This window comes from Ictidomys tridecemlineatus, chromosome 2 (assembly GCF_052094955.1).
Source record: "Ictidomys tridecemlineatus isolate mIctTri1 chromosome 2, mIctTri1.hap1, whole genome shotgun sequence".
Lineage (NCBI taxonomy): Eukaryota > Metazoa > Chordata > Mammalia > Rodentia > Sciuridae > Ictidomys > Ictidomys tridecemlineatus.
Genome location: NC_135478.1, coordinates 185,081,060 through 185,100,150, shown reverse-complemented (window position 1 = coordinate 185,100,150; position 19,091 = coordinate 185,081,060). Strand labels below are relative to the sequence as shown.

Genomic DNA, 19,091 nt, shown 5'->3' with positions numbered 1-19,091 from the left:
TTACATAAGTCAAATCACTTGTTTAAGAACAGTGATAATAGGCAGTAAATGATAGGGTCCCATCAAGATTGGGTTTACTCTAAAATCAGATGTCACCTGTGGATCTCCTCAGATGATTTGGTGAAAATTTGTACTGTACTTTCTTTCCTATGGTCTTACTTTAACAACCCCCCTTCTTTCTCTTGCCAATATCCCTCTATCTATTGTCTTCTCTTGCTCCCTGGGACTCAGTGGTTAAAGTGGAAACTGGGTTCTTCAACTTTCCAGAATCATTCTGGAATGCTTTTTTTCCCACCTTCTTCTTGATTCCTATTATTTGAGTCTAACTGTAGCATCTTATTTAAACTTTTAATGCTATTGTTTTTCACTTCCCCCAACCCAAAGGCAATTTTATCTGCACATCTGATTTACTCTTCCTTCTATATGTTATACTCGACTATTTAATGATGCATAAAAATGGTCTTTCAGATTCCTCACACATTGTATTTTCAGACTTCTGGCCTCAATAGAACGGCCTGCTCATTCTGTATCACCCCGTAAGCAGCATTATTACATTCTGCATTCCTTTAGCTCAGGGACCATTCCAACTTAGAGATCTCATAATTCCTAATATCCTTCAAATTCCATTACATCCCCCCAAATTATACATCTTACAATACTATTGTCTAACCATTTCCTCTTAAAATTCTTGGCTTTTCAATGTCAAGCGCCACTTCATTATTTTCTTCTTCATTTGTCATGGAATTGAGGACTCTGAATCTATATTAACTAATAAAATGTTCTGAGAGAATACACACAGACCTGAAATAAATATGGTTTTATGGTGAATATTTATTCTTTAATGCTTTAATTAATATTTTTAAGATACTCGATATTTTTTCTTCTTAAGCAAAGATTCAGAGATGCCCATTTCTCTGAATCTACGTTAGCTGGGCACCCCTAGAGGGCGCTCCTTCTCATAAAATACAAGAGACCGACCCGCACGCAGCTTGCCTTTGGATTGGGTTCACTGTAGGGGTGTGGCCTCAGTGGAGAATTTCAGCCCACAAGGAAGAATTTCGGTTAGAAAAGGTTATAGCAGCTATCTAGGTTCAAAGCCTTCAAAGAATGTCTTCCATGGGTCTAAGCCAGTCCTACTATCCAGAGTTCGCAAAGCAAGGACTGGGAGAGGGAGCAACAAGCCCCAGCAGATTCTCTTTGATGGTTCTTCAACTGACCCAGCAAATGGGAAAGGAGTTTGCACAACTGGCAGGACCAGCAGTGTCCATGTGATGGTTTGTATAGAATTATACTGGGTTGAATTTTGGGCAAAGCTGGCTGTGTACTGCTTTCTACTGGGCAAAAATTACACTTAACATCTGCTACATACAACTCATTTTAGAAGCAAAGTAGCAATTAGGCTTTGTAAAACCCGGACATTAGTTCAGGAAATAAGTGATAGTAACTTCTGTGAAAGGAGTACCAGCACCAGTTATCCTGATGCTGGTGCATGCAACAAGATTTCCTGTTATGTGGTCCAGACAGTGCTGGTGTCCCTCTTATCCTTGTAAGTTTGACCACAATTCCCCAGAGTGAAGGACTTATGAATTAAATTGAGTCTGCTTTAGTCTCATCTTTGACCTTTGGCATTGATTGACTAAGAGCTATTTGTTTTTACAATGCTGTATTAGAAAAAAAAAAAGCAATTAAACAGCGAATCAGGCAGCAGATATGTTTCCAAATTCTGCAGCTCTGGGTAGGCAGGCACATTTCAGGGAAAATCAAAACTTCTTTTCCCAGTCTGCGGAAGCCCACCGTTTCCAACTCAGAGCTGACAGCGCGGCTCCAGCTGCCCGGCGAGAGCCAGCGGAGCTCCAGGCCTTAGCCCCGCCCCGCTCCGCGGGCCTGGGTGGCTGCGATGCCCCAGGTCCGCCAGCTCCAGGCCGAGTGTGTAGCAGGCGCGCGCGCGTGTGTCTGCGTGTCTGCGCGTGTGTGTCGGGGTGTGTGAGATGAATTGGAGTCATACGACTGGGCGTTTCCTTCCGAGTGGTTTTGATCAGCCATCCATTAGGGGGATCATGGAAACTTTTTTTCTGGCTAAAAGGATGAAAACTGAGTAAGTACACAGAACTTTGAACTTGAAACGAAATGAAAACCAAGACCAGCCAAACTCTGACACTAATCATGTCCATTCAAACCGCTCGTTCCCTCTTAATGTTAAAAGTCGTGGATGCTTACAGCAAAGTGGCAATTTAAAACTGAATGGAGGGAAGCAGTTAAGAAACATAAAAGGCTGAAACAGTATTGCTTTAAAACCGGAGGAAAAACTGCTAGGGCAACCTGGCCTGCATCCAGCTGTGCAACAGGCACTTTGGGTTTTAACCTATTGCGTTCTTCGGTGCTGTTTTCAGACTCCAGATTTACTTTGGTGTTATTTTTTCTCTTTTTCTGTAAAGCTGAGACAGAGCTGGACTCCTTTTCTGTGAGTTTAAGGATGTCGTGGAAATAAGGCATTGCCGGAAGCCAACCGTTTGGCAGCCTGGGATGCACTCAGATAATTAGTTTTGTAACTAATAGTCTATTAATATTTTCATTTGTTTTTTAACCGAGGTCAGTCACTTTTCACTGTCATTCATGGAAGGACTTTTATTAACCACCTCAGACTTTTTGGGACCTATGATCTTTTGGCATGACGCTTTGGAAAGTTCTTAAGCGGAGATGGAGCAAACTTGATTGGAGTTGTGGAAAAAGAAGACACATTTGTATTTTTCATGCTGACAAAAAATAGCTGCTATGACTTTTCCGGCAACGTGGACAGGGGCCAAGTGAAGCTGAACTGGTCATGATCTGTCGTCCAGTGTTTCTTTGTCGTCGGCGATTTTGCCCCCGGCCCTTTTTTGTGGTCTTGGTGGTGGCAATCTGTCTCTTCTATCAGACTCTGACCCTCCGAGGGACTAGGAAGCTCACAACCGCTGTCCCCAGGGCTGCCCCCCACACACCCACCGAGACTCAGGCGAGCAGATGCAGGAAAGGATATACCCAGGACAGACAGTGCTTCCTTCTCTCCCGTAATGCACAGGAAATCAGAAAGGTAAGATTCACAGGCTAAAGGAGGCAATTTCTGCAAAGACCACAGTCTGACTCTCAGTCCTTTCTGTAAAACTAAAATTAACTTCCATGATTTCTGCAAGCCATCCAGAGTATAAACAGCCCTGTGAGTGACCTGTTGACAGGGAGACACGTTACATAAGCTTCAACTTCTTATATTTACTTCCAGAAAGTTCTGGCCTTTATTTTATCTTCTAGAATTTCACTTCATTTCAGTGGAAGGAAATAGATAATTTGGAGGGGAGGAGGGTAGTGATGTGACTCCTTCCTAAAATACTAGGGATCTAAGTGATTTGAGGATGAAAGATCTGAAACATAAATCAAAGATTCGAAATTTCATAGACACTAAGCCTCTCTTTCCTCAAGGCAGTCAATATGAGTACCCAGATCCTGCCAGACTCAGAAACTTCAAAATTCCATTTTATAATTGGCTAAATCAATTCTTCCTTGGTGATTAAATTTCTCAAATGTTTTTTTTTTAATTTCTGAGGTGTTTAAAGGAATAGCGTCATAGGTTTCTTCATATTAATTGACATACTGTGTTTTCTTGTTCATAGAATTATAGAAATAGAGATTAATGCGTATTTACACTATTCAGGATAAGTTCACTAGCAATCTTACTAAGTGTAGGAAAAAACCACAAACCAAGAAAACAAAGAATTTCTATTTTAATACACCACTTTGTTCTAGCTTATAAGAATAGCCTTTAACATAGTCCAGTGTAAAAAAGAAAAACAAAACCTGCATACAAAAACCTTGGTGGCAAAGCCACTGAAATCTCTGCTACCTCAGGGATTATAACACGATAATTTAGTAATCAGTGAGGAGTATCTTATAGCTACAGTAGATTTAGGTCTATTTGATGATGGTTATTGTTTGGAAAAGAATCTCCTTTTGGATGCCATCCTATTGCTACTACCCTCATTACCAACACCGCCAGTGTCACTACTATTTGTTTTAAAAGCACTTTTATTTATTGCTTTCAGACTCACAATACTGTGAGATAGGTACAGTAGGTATGATTGTCATCAACTTAATAGATAAGACTACTGACCCTTAACGATGTTTAGCTAATTCATGTGGCTAGCATTATGACATGGTGCAGCCCCAGAGGAACAGAAATCAAGCCACTTGGTTCCTACTTTGCTCTCAATAAATAATTTTGCTCTCAATAAATGTAATTTCAAAGCTGTCATTATAATTTGTGGAACTACAACTGGAAGAACTTACTGAAATACAAAATAACATTACATTTAAATTAGAAAATTGGAAGACTTTTGAGTGTCTGCGTTTGTTAGCTATAATGTCAAGGAACACGTCTGACCAAGAAATATGACAAACAATAGCAGATAATATATGTAGATATACCCTTGGTTGAAATTTCAACTGCAAATGTGAATCAATTTTTGGACACTATATTATCATTGAGGAGTGTGTATTTGGGGTTTATGTACACTAGCATTTATTCGCACTTTTTCTTTTCTTGAACACATCAAATTTATGATGGATGAAACTGACTTTAAAAGTCACTTTTTGTTAGTTTCTAGCAATGATAAATATAATTTCTTTAAAAATAGTGGAGACAGTTATATATTTAAATGCCTAAAATATTTTCTGAGAATTTTAGATAAAATGTTTTACTCATTAACTTTCAGCCGTTTGTTGTTATTGTTGTTGTTGTTGTTGTTTTTTTGCTGCCCTACTTGACTTTTCATAATTTCTGCTTTGTTTGTAATTTAGGAATATGTTAACTGTTATTTGTAGGTTGTCACAGAATATTCCATTTCAACTTTGGATCTTCTGTTACTTATAAACCATCTTAAAACATTCACTCTAGAATTTTCTTTACCAAAAATGTCAAACATGTGATGACTTGGGTTTCCAAATGATTCACAGTCTTAAATAGTTTAAACATAAGCAAGATTCTAAATTCAAAATTATAGTTTAGAAACCTAGTGGATATGAAAACTGAATTTTCAAACATTTGCCTAGTATCTCCATTTTTATCCTTTGTTGGCCACTGATTTTTTAGATCCAGTATTTATTAGATATAGGAAGGAATGTAGAAAAAAGCCACCATGCAGACTTCAGTTAAAACCAGATATAAATAGATACTACTTGCAATATATGTTCTAAAAAATAATAATCCAATTGCAAATGATGAAATATTATTTCAGATATCAAATATGAAGAAAGAAATCAATATGTTGGTGTATATATGGGAGCAATGTATATTATTATACAAAACAATTGCTTATGAAGTTCATTAAAAAATAACTGAGGAAATTCTGTATAGGAGTTCCTAAAGACCTAGAATTAGCTTTTAGGTGTTTTGTAGAAGTAGTATTGTTTCTATGGATAAATTTTGAATTTTGTTATTACTTTTACTGACAAGTCTAAGTATTCGTATTATTAGAATTTTTCTTAAGGTGAATCCATGCATCTTAAGTGTTTCTAAAAGTTCTTGGATTCAAGAATGTATTTGGATGTACTCCATGTATGTATATCAAAATACACTCTACTGTCATGGAAATCTAAAAAAGAACAACAAAAAAGAGAATGTATTTGGATGTATAAAATATCTATGAACCCCATAAATTTTGTACAATAGATTGTATGTATGCATATATATAAATTTCCAGGAAAAATCATTTATTTTTGTCACATATTCATAAATAAAAAGATGCTAAAAACCACAAAGGAAATTTAATAACCAGTGTGTTTAAATGTTCAACTGTTCATTCAGGTTGTGTAAGTTGAGAGTAGTTTTATAAAAACCTAAGATGAAAAAAAATCATATGAAAGTCTTCAGCTGAGCATATTTTAAAAAAATCTGTCAGTGAATATGATAATGTCTGTGGGGATAAACTCTGAGAAACTAGCATATACTCAGAGTCTTTTTCAAACCAGTTTTCATTCATTGATGAACAAGTGGTATATCTCAGTTTTCTTGCTTCTTTGAAAGGACACTTTGCACTTTATCGGCTTAGCAACAGAGGTTTCTGTAGTGGCAAATACTTAAGGTGAGTAACTTTGACCTCCACACCTTTACCAATAGGATCTGATTCAATATCTAGAGTTGTTTTCAGTATGAATTGAGATCATGGTGTAGAATCTGCCAAGTCTGCATACTAAAGAAGTACTCTCCTTATTTCTGGCCAAATTTTAATTCATTTTCCCACATGAACAGTCCAAAGTGCCTTGCTGAGCAGATGTACTGTTGTCATTTCTTCTGGATTTTCTCTCAACATTGGATGTTTGCATATTGTCTGATCATCCGCTGAGTCTTAAAACTATTCCAACATAATATGTAAACACAGTTGTGTTGTCCTCAGTGGAGTAGGTGACTCAGTAGATTTATTTCCTTTCATGGACTATAATACTGTAACATTGCATAACACAGAGAGCAACATTAAATTATAAACAGGCACAACGTCTCCTTAGTACATGCTCCTCTGATGCAAACATTGCTATTTGAAGAATACACTTATACTCACCAGAGCCATGTGTTCCTGATTATCTCCTGTTGACACTCCACAATGAGAACTGCTCTTTCTTTGTTGCTTGATTATTCTTCCTGACTCTCCTGTTTTGGTGACTGTTCTATACAACTTCAACTCTCCCCAGGATCTAACCACAATTCAATGCAAATAAGTGAATGTTCTTATTAAAAATGGCCTAATTCATTTTATTTGCATTTTAATAGTCAATAGTATATTGGACATTGGCAAATTTCATAAAAATTGCTTATTTAGCCCTGGTTTTCTAGAAACAGAACTTTAGGCAAATTCTTATGTGTTAACACTTTATTAGAAAACACAATCGCCATACAAGATGGGGATGGAAAAGCAGAAGGAGGAAAAGTAAACACAAGTGGGTATATTATGGGGAGTCTCTACAGTAAGGATGTTTTCAACTACCACATCTCAGAACAGGCATTTGAGGAAAGGAGCAGAAAATCCTAGCAATTTATCTCCTGATTTCCTCTTCCGCTGCCTTTTATTGATTGGAGTCCATGCTACTGACAGGTAAAAACCCAGATTCTCAGGGTAGCTCTGGGGGAAGCCAAGGCCTTGATAGGAGTTATTTTGCCAGAGCAAATGTGAGGTGGTCCCTCCTTTTCAGCCATACTGAGTAGGTGCTGCAGGTCAGTGGGGGCAGAGGTGGTAAGAGCAGGTCTGAACTTTATGACCACAATGGCGTGAGTCATGCCCACAAAGGGGTAGATGAGGCTGTGATCTAACTACTGACACAGTAGTGGTGATAATTTTGTTTTCTAAAAATCCACAGAAGATGTCTAAATGTGCTCTCCCTCTTGGGAAATGGCTTTGCTTTCTTTAAATTAAAAAAGAAAAATTGTGATTATCTCATTGAGAACACTCCTCTTCAACTGTAAAAAAGAAAAAGCAGTGACAAAACCTCATTTCCTCTTTATCCTTTCTCCCCTCGAACGCTTTCATTCACTCCTTTATTTTTTTCCATTAACTTAATAAGTATTTATTGAGCAATTTGTGTGTGCTGGGCTCTTTATAAGATAGGAATGTTATAGGAATAAAAGCCCCTGTGAGACAGACAAAATAAATAAAGTGTTAGGAAACTGGTAATAATAAGACTTCTCTTTGAAAGGAGCTAGAGAGGACAGAGAAGGAATTAGAGAAGAAAAAGAAGCAGAAATGTGCTACAAGAATAAAAACCCACATATGCAAAGGAAAAATACATAAACCAATATATTTGGAAAACTCAAAGCATAGGTGGTGGGAGGGCACTGAAGGAATCAGGAAAGCAAATACATAAGAGAAAGTTCACCAGGATCTAGGTTGGAAATGTGCACTTGATAAGAAGTCTGGATCCTGAAGAATGTTAAGAAAAGATTGACATGAACAGATTTATGTTTTAGGGAGAACACTGCAGAACACACATTGCAAAATGGACCTGGGGCAGAGTAGAACTGAAGGTAGGGAAACCAATTGGGAGTCTGTTTCAAGATGCTCCTCTTTTGCCAAATCTTGCTTTCTCCCTGTGTTCTTGAACACTCTATTTTTAGCTTTTTTAGGACTGGCTCCGCAGTTACTCTGATACTTATAATATTGCCAGTATCAAACTTTTCCATTGAATAATTACTTATATTACTAGTTTCAAGCTTTCCTTGGGCTATTCCACCTACCAGTAAACATGCTTAGAACTGATAACACAACAGTAAGCTTTCCTGGATTCCTGGCAAATTACCTACTATGCTCCCTGTCTCTAGTTCTCTTCATATATACTGCAAATGGTTTTCTTTGCATGCACTGACTGGACACCTACTCATTATTACCTTTTACATTTGATTTTCTCTACTGAAACTTCTCTTTTGTTGATTACCAATGGTGATCTGTTTTCAATCTGTATCATTTTTCTCTGAAGCATTTTCGGCTATTGGGCAACAACTCTTTGAATACTGTGACATGGGGCTTATTCTCTGAATAACTCATGGTCTCCTTTTGAGGTTAATTTCTTCACTATGATAATAAACATAGATATCCTTTTATGATATTTTTGTTGCTTGGACATTTAGTTTTCTTGTTTTAAACATTTTTTGGTGAATGTATCAACTTATCATCTGTATCTTCAATTTCCATATATATTTTATAGAATGGCACCATACAATAATAATTAAATAATTTTCTCTTAAAACTTGCATGTCTAAACCAATGACCCTTCTTGACATTTTTATTTCAATGAATAGGACCTGACTTCCTCTTCCATTCTCAATACATAAGATTTAAACCTTAGGTTTATCTTTGATATTTCTTATCCCCTACCCCCCCACTCTTTACCCCTCATCAAATTCATCTAGCATGGCTCCCTACCAAAAATTCTAGGTCTGCCACTGAGCCACATTGGAAAACTCCAAATTAGAAAATTCACAATAGTCTTCAATTTTCTTTCTTTTTTTAATCCTTCAAATCAATTTTTAATAATGGTTTAAAATTCCACACATTATAAAGGCTATCCTCTTAAATATTTACATGTACAGTTCAGTAGTGTTAACCATATTTACACTGTTCTTTAAAGGCCTTGTGCACAACTCTCATTTGAAACCATGTGTCTCAACCCAGATTGTCTGCTACCTCCCAGTCTGTCTCGTATCCTTGGTTTCTGACCCATACCTAGATTTCCTCTTTGCGGTTTATAAATTGCCTTTAAGCAATACCTTCCTTGCACATTTAGACCTTTTTGATATTGAGTACATTAAATAAATGTCACCTTAGCAGAAGCCTTTATGGATGATGTAAGGTGAAATTTCCCCTAATCTCTCAAATGGGTCCATATTCTAGTTAATTGGATCTCAACTCTTAGAGTCTACCTTCCCAATCTCAATGCTGTATCATATCATCATTTTAAATAACATAAACTCTTTTAGCAGTCTAACAAGTTATGTCTCCATCTGTCTATACATTCTATGCTATCTATGCACAGCTCCCATAGTATTTCTGGTGAAAGCCTTCAGTAGTTCTAACCTTGAGTCTACTCAATTTGGTAAAAACCATTCTCCATCCCATCACATCCCAACATGCCTTCCCAACCCCCCTCTGCCTATGTGTCACAAGCTGTAAGCCAGCTCAAGACCCTATTCTCCAAACTCCAACATCTCTTCCTCCGTCTGAAGTCTCCTTTGGTACATCTGCCCCACTCAGCTCCTCTAGAAGTCCTCATGATTATTCTTAAAACATTCTGAAATCTATGAAATTCCATCTCCTCCATCATGGTATCCTTTGTCTTCATAAACAGATGTGTACTTAACGTACCTAATAAGACTTATCTTTCTGTATAATTGTTTAAAAATAAAGGAACATCAGAATATTAGAACTGGAAATAAGTATTTATAAGTGAGGAAAATGAAGCTCATGGAAGAAAAGGATCTTAAAGTAAGTTATCATATTGATAGGACAGGATTCGACTGAAACCTGTGTTTTCTCTATCTCCATTCTATCCCCGTATACTATATCCATTCATTAGAGTTATGGGTTGAGCTGTGCTCCCTTCCAAAGCTATTCCGAAGTCCTAACCTCTAGTACTACAGAATATGACCTTATTTGGAATTAGGGTTGTTGTAAATGTAATTTATTAAGATGAGGTCACTGTGGAATAGCATGGGCTCCTGATCCAATATGACTGGTGTTCTTACAAGATGACAGACATCCTGGGTGAAGACCATGAAGGGCAGCGATTGGAGTGACACAGCTGTGTGCCAAAGAATGCCAGACATCACCAAGAAACCCTCAACAAGTAAGAAGATACGAGAAAGGATTTCAGTATGGGGTTTCAGAGGGAACATGGCATGTCTGACACCTTGATCTCAGGTTTCAAGTCTCCAAACTTGTGAGACAATACATTTCTGTTGTCTTAAGCCATCTAGTTTGTGGTATCTTGTTATGGCAGCAATAGGAAACCAATAAAAATGAGGGGGAAAAATTAGTTAATTATATAAGGGTGTTCCGGAGTTAAATTGGCATCATTTGTTAACTTGTTGCCTTGGACATTTATCTTGACTTCTTTAGGATTTTGTGTCCTTACTTGAAGACGGGTCTTACATGAGATAAATTATGTGATGCATTTAACTTGTCTGGAAGATAGGGAATGCTCAGTTAGCTCTCAGAATATGAATTATTTAATTTCTTAGAGGACTTATTCATCTCTGTAGCCCTGACAGACCCTAACATTTGGCCTTCACAAAGTAGGCGAGCACTAAGTAGTTGCTGTAAAGAACAGAAGTGTGGTGCACGCCGTGGAGTGACTGAGATGAGAGCCTCATGGCATTCTTCTGTCTATCTTGCAGGCTTTCTACCATTGTGGTTTCACATTACAATGACCTTTTAGAATCAAGACAAACTTAGGAAGGCTGATGTGTCACTCAAAGTTAGTCCTGCTTATATGTAGGCAAAGTCCTAAAATTTGCTGGATTAAAAAAAAAAAGCAAGATGCTAAAATTAACAGCATGTTATAGTTGAGGATGAGGAGAGGTGAGTTGGGCTGGGAGCAGAAGAAAGAGGTTAAGATTTTGGGTCCTGAAAAAAATATTTGTTTGATTTTTTTATTATCTCTCTATATGGAATATTTATTTAATTTATTTACTTCTATGTCTCCAGTGCTAAACAGAATCTGAAACACAGTGAGCACTGCATAAATTTCTAGCCAATGAATGAACCAATGAACAACTGATGAATTTAAGGGTCAGAGAAGGCCAGCTCTGACCTCTCTGATCAGGGGACAGGAAATGAGAAGAACTCTTTCTCTCTCTTTTATTCTCTTTGCTGAACTCATGAGGCTCTTCTTCCTGCACCAGGGTCCCTTGAACTTCACCAAGGTCCCTGATACATTTCTCCGGCCTCTGGCTAATAGAAATCATCGTACCATTTTGCTACATTGAATTTTCTTTATTAGATGTCACCAAGCTCTCCTGTTGCCTTCAGTTCCTTTGTCTAATTGGGACCCTTACTCAATAAACATTCTCAAGTATCTACCATCTTTTTTCAAACCAGCATCCTTTCTCAACTGGTGTGCCTCTCCAGTTACTTCCCATGTTACATCCTCTAACCTCTCTATCAAGAAATTTCCATATTTTAACAGGCTGATTCCACTGAAAAATGCATCTTTTTTCTTACATAGTTTTATATTTTAACTGATTCAAAGGTGTTGATTTTAAACGGTGATCATGGGCTTTAAATACAGGCATCTACCAGTAGGAGGCTGTGGGGAGAAGCTGTCAGCATGCTAAGAGGTGAGCGGCTTTCATGGAATTAGCTGGGTTGCTTGATGAGCATTTAATGCCTGTGGATTTCTCTGAGATACTTGATTAGATCTATGTTAAATTTTTATAATGAAATATGCATACGATGAAGAACTGCTTATTCAGAGGGATTTTTAAACAAATTCAAACCTGCTTACTTTAGACACATTTTAATGAAGTCTTGATGAAGTTCATATTTAAACAAGTTATGTTAAATTTCTTATGTATCAAGGAATTAATCATTTTATAAGTGCCATTCCCTCTTGTTCTTTCAAGATAGTGGCAATAACTTCTGCCTCTTTGTCCCTCTGAGCAATTCTGTTTCTTGTACTAACAAAATTAGAAACTCATATGAGATAAACCTGTTGAAATGGAAACCACTAGATACACTGACATTATAAAAAGTGTTTGCTGTTATCAACTTTGAGTCTGTGGCCTTTGGGGTGAAAAGAATGTTTTGGTTTCACTTTTCCCTTTAGCTTCCTTTGGATTTTTTTTTCCCCTCGGGCCATTCCTACTCTAAGGATGAGCTCATATTCTAAAATAGCCTTTATATTCTCTGACAAACACGATTCCAAAGTTGGAAGTTGGCAAAGTAAACAGTACTTTGTCAACTTTCATACTTTTTGGAGGTTTGTTGAAAATGTAAAATATCATTTTTGGCTTATCATGTATGGGGTTTCAAAAAAGAGAATATGATGACAAATCTGGGATGTATAAGAATCTTAAAAAATTATTCACATTTTTTTCTTTTCTTTTGTTTTCATCCCTCCATTTTTATTTTTTATTTTGAGACAGGGTCTCTCTGAAACTTGCCATCCTCCTGCCTCAGCCTTAGACATGCTTAATTTTCAATTAAATTCACTCACAGGCTTGAAGTGTTTGTAATAAAAAATAACAGATGCACCAAGTAATTATTAGGAAGAGCCCATGAATTTGGAAGCATAGAATAGGCTTGATCATGTGCCCTGAAATATAAGTACTTTTGGTATTTCTAAGCCTCAGCTGGTATTCCCAGTAGAAATCCCCACCAGTCTGCTTACAGTGCATTCCAAACAGGACACCTTGATAAAGGCTAAGTGCTGCAACTCTACATATTATTGATGAAAATGGACCCAACTCTTTCTATCAAAGCTTTTAATGTCAAACTTCTTACAGGAAGATATTGTACAATGGGTTCCCTTAAATTCTATCTGTTTCATTGGCTAGCTATTGGATCATGGGCAAATTTTACCAAACTTTATGAACCTTTAGTCTTCTCAGCAAGAAAATGAAACTATCTAAATTCATGTACGTGACAACATCCAGCATAATGGCAGGGCAGAATTGGCATCCAGTAATTGCTTATTTTCTTTCCGCCCTTAAAAAGCTAAATTTGAGCATTGACCTCACACACAAGCACTTTATATGGGCTATAATATACTTGTTTTTATGAATCATGCATAGTCCATATTTCTATTCTTGGCCCACATCCTTTTTTTTCATAGATTTTGCGCAGGCAGATATTTAAAGCTACTTATCCTATGGTGGCTGGCCTCTGTCATTTTCCCCCTCTGACACCTATACATACAGTTAAATTCAAGAACATTGCACTGCCTTTCCAGGTGTGCACATACTTTCTTTCCTCCACCACAAAGCGTGTTTGACTGCAAATAGGGAGAATGTAGCACATCTTTCCTGATTTATCAAACCATGGTATTTGGTGTGCATGTAAATCATTCATAAATTTTGATATTTTAATCCTTTCTTTGCCTATGCCTTTTAACCCACCTCATAGCTGATCTTGACAAATTACCACTAGCCCTGAGCATATTCTGAGTATGTCTGAGAGAGGAAATTGAGATAAAATGATGATAGTGAATAATCTATAAGAAGAAAACAGGATTTACTTAAACAGTAATATTGCTTCAGGATTTTGGTGCTTCTTACTTGTTTTGATATAGGAAAAGGAGTGTGGTTTCAGAGTGGTGGTATAGACTTCTGGAGCCACCAGAAGGACTTGCTAAAGCTTCATGCATCGGAAATAGATCCTGCTTTGACCCCTTTGTCCTTTCTAAGCAAAAGGGACATTGCCTGAGATTGAAATAGGGAGTCCCAGTTTTGGTGCTGAGGTTGAGTTATCACAGAAAAGTGATTTTTTAAAATTTGAATTTCCTAGTCTGTGGCTGAGGCATGGAAATGGTCTACTACAGAGTTGCTATGAGATCAAACTTGACACTGTTGCTCAGAATGCTTTGAAAAGCCTTGAGATTATAAAAGGCAGGATAGTAGCATTATCATATCCCAAAGGACAATATCATGAAAATATTCTCACTGCATTTGGCCCTGCTTGGGGTAAGAACGCATATATGCAACATGAATGTGATTATTGGAAACACTCCTTTTTTTCATTAAAAAGTTATATAGTATAGCATGTTATACAGGTGTCAAGTTATAAAGTTATGTTTCAAAATGCCACTAGAAGTCCAGCACTGTTCTGTCACATTGAGTGTCCTCTTGATGTTTCACTGTTTCTTTAACAAGCAATAGGAAGAATAATAGCATTCCAATAGCTTCAGCCCTAAGCCTACCACTTCCCTGGTGGAAAATCTAGCATTAATTTAACCAACGTGCACAAATGCTCCAGGAAAAAAATGGAACAGGAAATTAAACTTTTCTGTGGCAGTTCGGGAACTCCCTGACCTTAGCAAAGCATCAATGAGAAAGTTGACTTTCATATTGAGCAGTGAAACTTCCCTCTTGGACAAACCCAAAGGGCAGATGTGATTTCAAATGAGTTTCTCCTCATTCTCCCTTTTATTAGTTATCTTCGAGAACTATCTTTTTGACTTTCAATCTGAATAAACAGTGCAAACCTGAACAACAGATCTGGAACTTCCCACAGCACAACCTAAACTATCCAGGTATGTTAAAGTGACATAAACTATTTTAAAATCAGAGAGATTTGGGGCAGTTAGTTTTGTTTGTGGGGTAGTAGGTGAGTACAGAGGAAAAGGAAGCAAGCTTACTATGTTTCTTTCAAAAAACACGGTTAAACTAATACCACATTTGCTTTAAACAAACTTGATTTTCTGGATACAGATAATTTGTATTAGTGGAAAAATATGCTTTCAGATACATAAAACTTAAGAGGCTAAAATTCTTTCCTGTGTTTAATATAAAATAATGACTTCTTAAAAGAAGCTCCTTTTCTGTGATAAAAATGGGAATGTGCCTCATCATCCAATAATGTGCACATGATCCTAAGCACAATTTTCAGCAAAACCCTAACCAAAGTAACCAAACACTCATAATAATGTAACTAGACTCTGTGAAGCCTTGCATTACGACAAAACCTTCAAATAAATTACAGACATGTGGGTCAGGGCAGAGATCAGGTTTACACAATTCCTGGCACATGACTTGCTGAATATATGGATTTAGTATAAATTTATGCTGTCTAGTCAATTTAGAATTCTCTATGACAGTCAGCAATACTTCAATTCTTTTGTACTTGTAAGTGGATTCTTTAATTCTGATGTTCTCACCCAGGTCTTCCTCTATTTAAAAGACACTCTCACCTGATTTCTTGACAAGATCAAAGCAATCTGTCATGTTAAAAGAGGTGGTTTCTTCTGGACCCTTTAGGAACAAACTGGATCTCTAGAAAGGAAACTTTACTTTTTGGGGCAGCCATGGAAGAAAATCAAAAGCTGTGGTGGAGCATAATCTGTCCGGTAAAGGAAGGATTAGAAAGTTAAGGAACTTGAATATTTGATATCAGTATTAGATGATTAGTGCTTATGTTCTGGCATTATTAGATATTGTCATTTCCTGTCATTTTTTTTTGGAAGGAAGAAGTTGGCCAGATAATACTTAAACATTCTATAATAATATGTAATTTGAGGAGCTCTAGGACTAATCTTGAAAGCAATATGTTATTGTGATGAGGAAGCATCTGAAAACGTGAGCAGGCATAGGCTGGGCTGGATGGGCTTCCAAGAGGGGATGCAGAAGAAAGAGGGTTCTTAGGTGTTAGTCAAGCTGGGAAAAGTGTCATCTTTCCTAGGATCATCTCCAAGGGGAGCCAAAGCTGTGTATTATTAATGGACAAGAAGGAAGGACAAGGTGAGGAGACAGTAGAGATTGAACAGCTATGTGTGTGCCCAGAATAATCAAGGAAACAGAATGAGCGGCAAGACACACACTTGTGCTTAAGGAAACACAAGTCTGGTGCCTGAATAGCACACATTTTTTCTTAACACTTTGGTCTCCATGTGTGTAACATAAGGCAGTTTCTCTGGGTTTACCAGGTGTGTCCTTCCATCCTATAGCTGGACACTCAACAAGAACAGGAACTGATCTTGGCTGCCCTGGAGATGCAGGGCCACCTGCATGCAATATATTGGCTACTGAGGTTAACTATCTGCACAGTTCATGGAGGCCCTGGACTTCTGGGAGAATCCTGATGAATTGGTTGTATATGGATGTGAATGCCAAGAGAGGGAAGTCAGGTGCCAAAGATGCAATCTGCCTGGGATTGGTGATATTAAGCACATGAAGTGAGGTTAGGAATCTGTCCTCTTCTCCCAGGGGTATAAATGTGGTCACTAGATAGTGGATAAAGAATATCTCCTAATTCCCAGCTCAGGCCTCAAGGTTACCCTTACATCCAGCAGGTGTTTCATTAGGCTGGACTGTGCCCAGAGAGAACTTGTGTGCTCTGGTGCCAGAAGAGATTCTAGCGGGCTGCCACACGTACTCTCATGATGACCCAGAGCAGAAGTCACTACAGAGGTGACATGCAGAGAAGACATCAGGCTAGGAAAAGACTTGGGGTCATTAACTGGGCAGGATGGGTGGTGGGAGGATGGGCTGCAAACCTTGTAGTTGGGAATGTGGAGAAAGATAAAAGAGGATGAAATGTAGAATGGAAGTAGGAAATTCAGAAATCCATCAAACACTGGGGGAAGGTCGTAAGACTAAACAATGGTGACCATATTTTCAAAGCCTTAAAAAGGGAATGCAATGTTGCTAAATAAATTTTTATATAGAACATTATAACAAAGTCTAAAATTAAATCATATTTAGTTGTGCAATTAAGAAATTGCCAGGATAGGGAATGGGATATAGCTCAGTTGGTAGAGTGCTTGTCTTGCATGCATAAGGAAGGCCGTTCAATCCCCAGCACCACACACACACACACACACACACAAAAAAAAAAAAAAAAAGGAAAGAAAAGAAATTGCCTACTTTTATCTAGTCTCCTGTTTTGATCAGGTTTTTGTTTGTTTTGTTTTTGGTCACTGTGAACAAATGAACCAAGAAGAACAATTAGCGGAGGAAAAGTTTATTTGGCTCATGGTTTCAGATGTCTCAGTCCATAGGTGGCCCACTCCAGAGCTCTGAGCCTGAGGCGGGACAGAATCTCATGGCAGAAGAAAGCAACTTGGGACGTGGCAATCAGGAAGCAAAGGGAGAGTCTATTAATCAGAGACAAAAGCACATCCCTAAAGACCCACCTCCTCCAGCCACAGCCTATGTGCCTAACAGTGATCAATGCACTGATTAGGTTAAGGCTCTCATAACCCAATCATTTCACCTCTAAACTTTCTTGTATTGTTTTACACGTGAGGTTTTGGGGGACACCTCATATCTGAACCAGAAAGCTCCCAAATCTAAGAAGTATGTTCATGATATCTATGAAATCATTTTTTTTCCCTAATGGTATGATTCTACTAACATGGTTTTAAAGAAATAAAAAAGAAGATAGAGATGGTGATTCAATGATTATTTTTCAATACTTTAATGTCCCTAATATATAAACACTACCTTTCCATACTCTGCTTGTAATTTGACAGAACCCATAGGAAATCAAATAATTAGACATTTTTAAAGATTTTTATTGAAAGAATTTTACTTTTTTTCTAGAGGCTCTTGTATCCGACAACTTATTTAGGGGATAGTTAATAAAGTGTTACATATGTAAGGAACTAAAGAGTTTTGAAGCCTTTCATATCAATCGCTTTCTTTTTTTGGTTCTTCAAGTAGCACAAGTAGTAAGAGGGAAGGTGTCCATGCTCATTTGCAGATGAGGCAAGTAAAGTATATCACATGGAACTGACAGGGTCTCCACAGGTAAGGATGGGGGACCAGAAAGTAGATGGAGACCAGGGACCTAGAGAGCTTTGGGTATTGCTGCAAAAGCCTTGAACCCAGATTCAGAGTGTCTGGCATCTATGAAAATGTTTGGCCAATTTTATGCTGCTTAGGTACTGACATTGTTGCTCTCAGGGCCCCAGAGCTCCTTCCTTTCTGCTATATTCCCTTTGTATAGACTTACTATTTTAAGACTGATTTGGTGAATTAACTCATTGTTTAGGATGCAGGGGACAGAGACTTGCTATTATTTTAACATGTTTCAAAAGAACAAGGTCTTTCCTTGTCCTCTGCTTGTTATTTCATCAGGGCGGATTGTCAGTTTTATGTTTTCTTCATTAGAAAGAATGTCCTGTAAAGACTGCGGACAGTGAGGACACTTGGTGAGTCATAAAGAACCTGGAGAATCAGCTGGACAGCTTTTAAGATCACCAAGCCTAAGAGGGCTTGGGGCTGCAGAGAAAATAACTTCTTCCCCTTTTAAGCTCTCTGTGAGTTTCTGAGGACAGGCAAGGGTGTGGAGAAAAAGGAAGGCAGAGAAAAGGAAAATAAATTAAAGAGGGACACTTAGGAATGGTTTTCATTTGCCCTAGAATGGGGAGTAACTTCAAATGTGCCAAAAAAAAAAAAAAAAAAAGCAAAGGACATTCTTTCCAGAACTCCTCATATTTTAAAAGATCTCTTCAAGCAAGCTATCCTGACTGCCATCTCCCAGATATTCCTATATCTTTATCATCTCAGCTGAGTTTTTGTTATGTCTGCAAAGTTACAGTAAATAGTAAACTGATGGCCCACAGCTGTGCATCGTGGGTGGCATCTCAAAGCAAGAAGTCTTGAATTAGTTGGAGGAAAAGCCTCAAGAAAGGCTGAAAGGAATGCTTTATATGACTTTAAAAACAGGGAGAAAAGAAAAAGGTGAAATTTTGGAGCAGCAGGGAAGGGAGATGTGATAGGTCCCTGATGGAGACGGGAGCTGACAGCTACTGCGGGGCTTGGAAGGGTCAGAGGAGGCACTCCAGATGTGAGCACCAGGGTATTGTTGTGCTCTTGGTTCTGTTTTAATTTTTCCTCCACTCCAAGATTCATGCTGTGAGTA

General features: G+C 37.8%; 1 protein-coding gene across 7 annotated transcripts in view; it reads left to right on the top strand.

Moving 5' to 3' along the window:
* Positions 1-1,131: 1,131 nt before the first annotated feature.
* Positions 1,132-19,091, top strand: part of Cped1 (cadherin like and PC-esterase domain containing 1) — a 250,834-nt gene continuing 232,874 nt past the window's right edge. For 4 of the 7 annotated variants that reach the window (XM_078040312.1, XM_078040310.1, XM_078040313.1 and 1 more), the window contains exon 1: positions 1,768-3,070. In XM_078040312.1, coding sequence (XP_077896438.1) covers positions 2,822-3,070 — 249 coding nt within the window. In that variant the 5' untranslated portion in view covers positions 1,768-2,821. Of the gene's footprint in view, positions 1,275-1,767; positions 3,071-19,091 lie in introns of those variants that run through there. The other 3 variants (XM_078040309.1, XM_013362253.4, XR_013435263.1) reach the window with 3 other exon arrangements.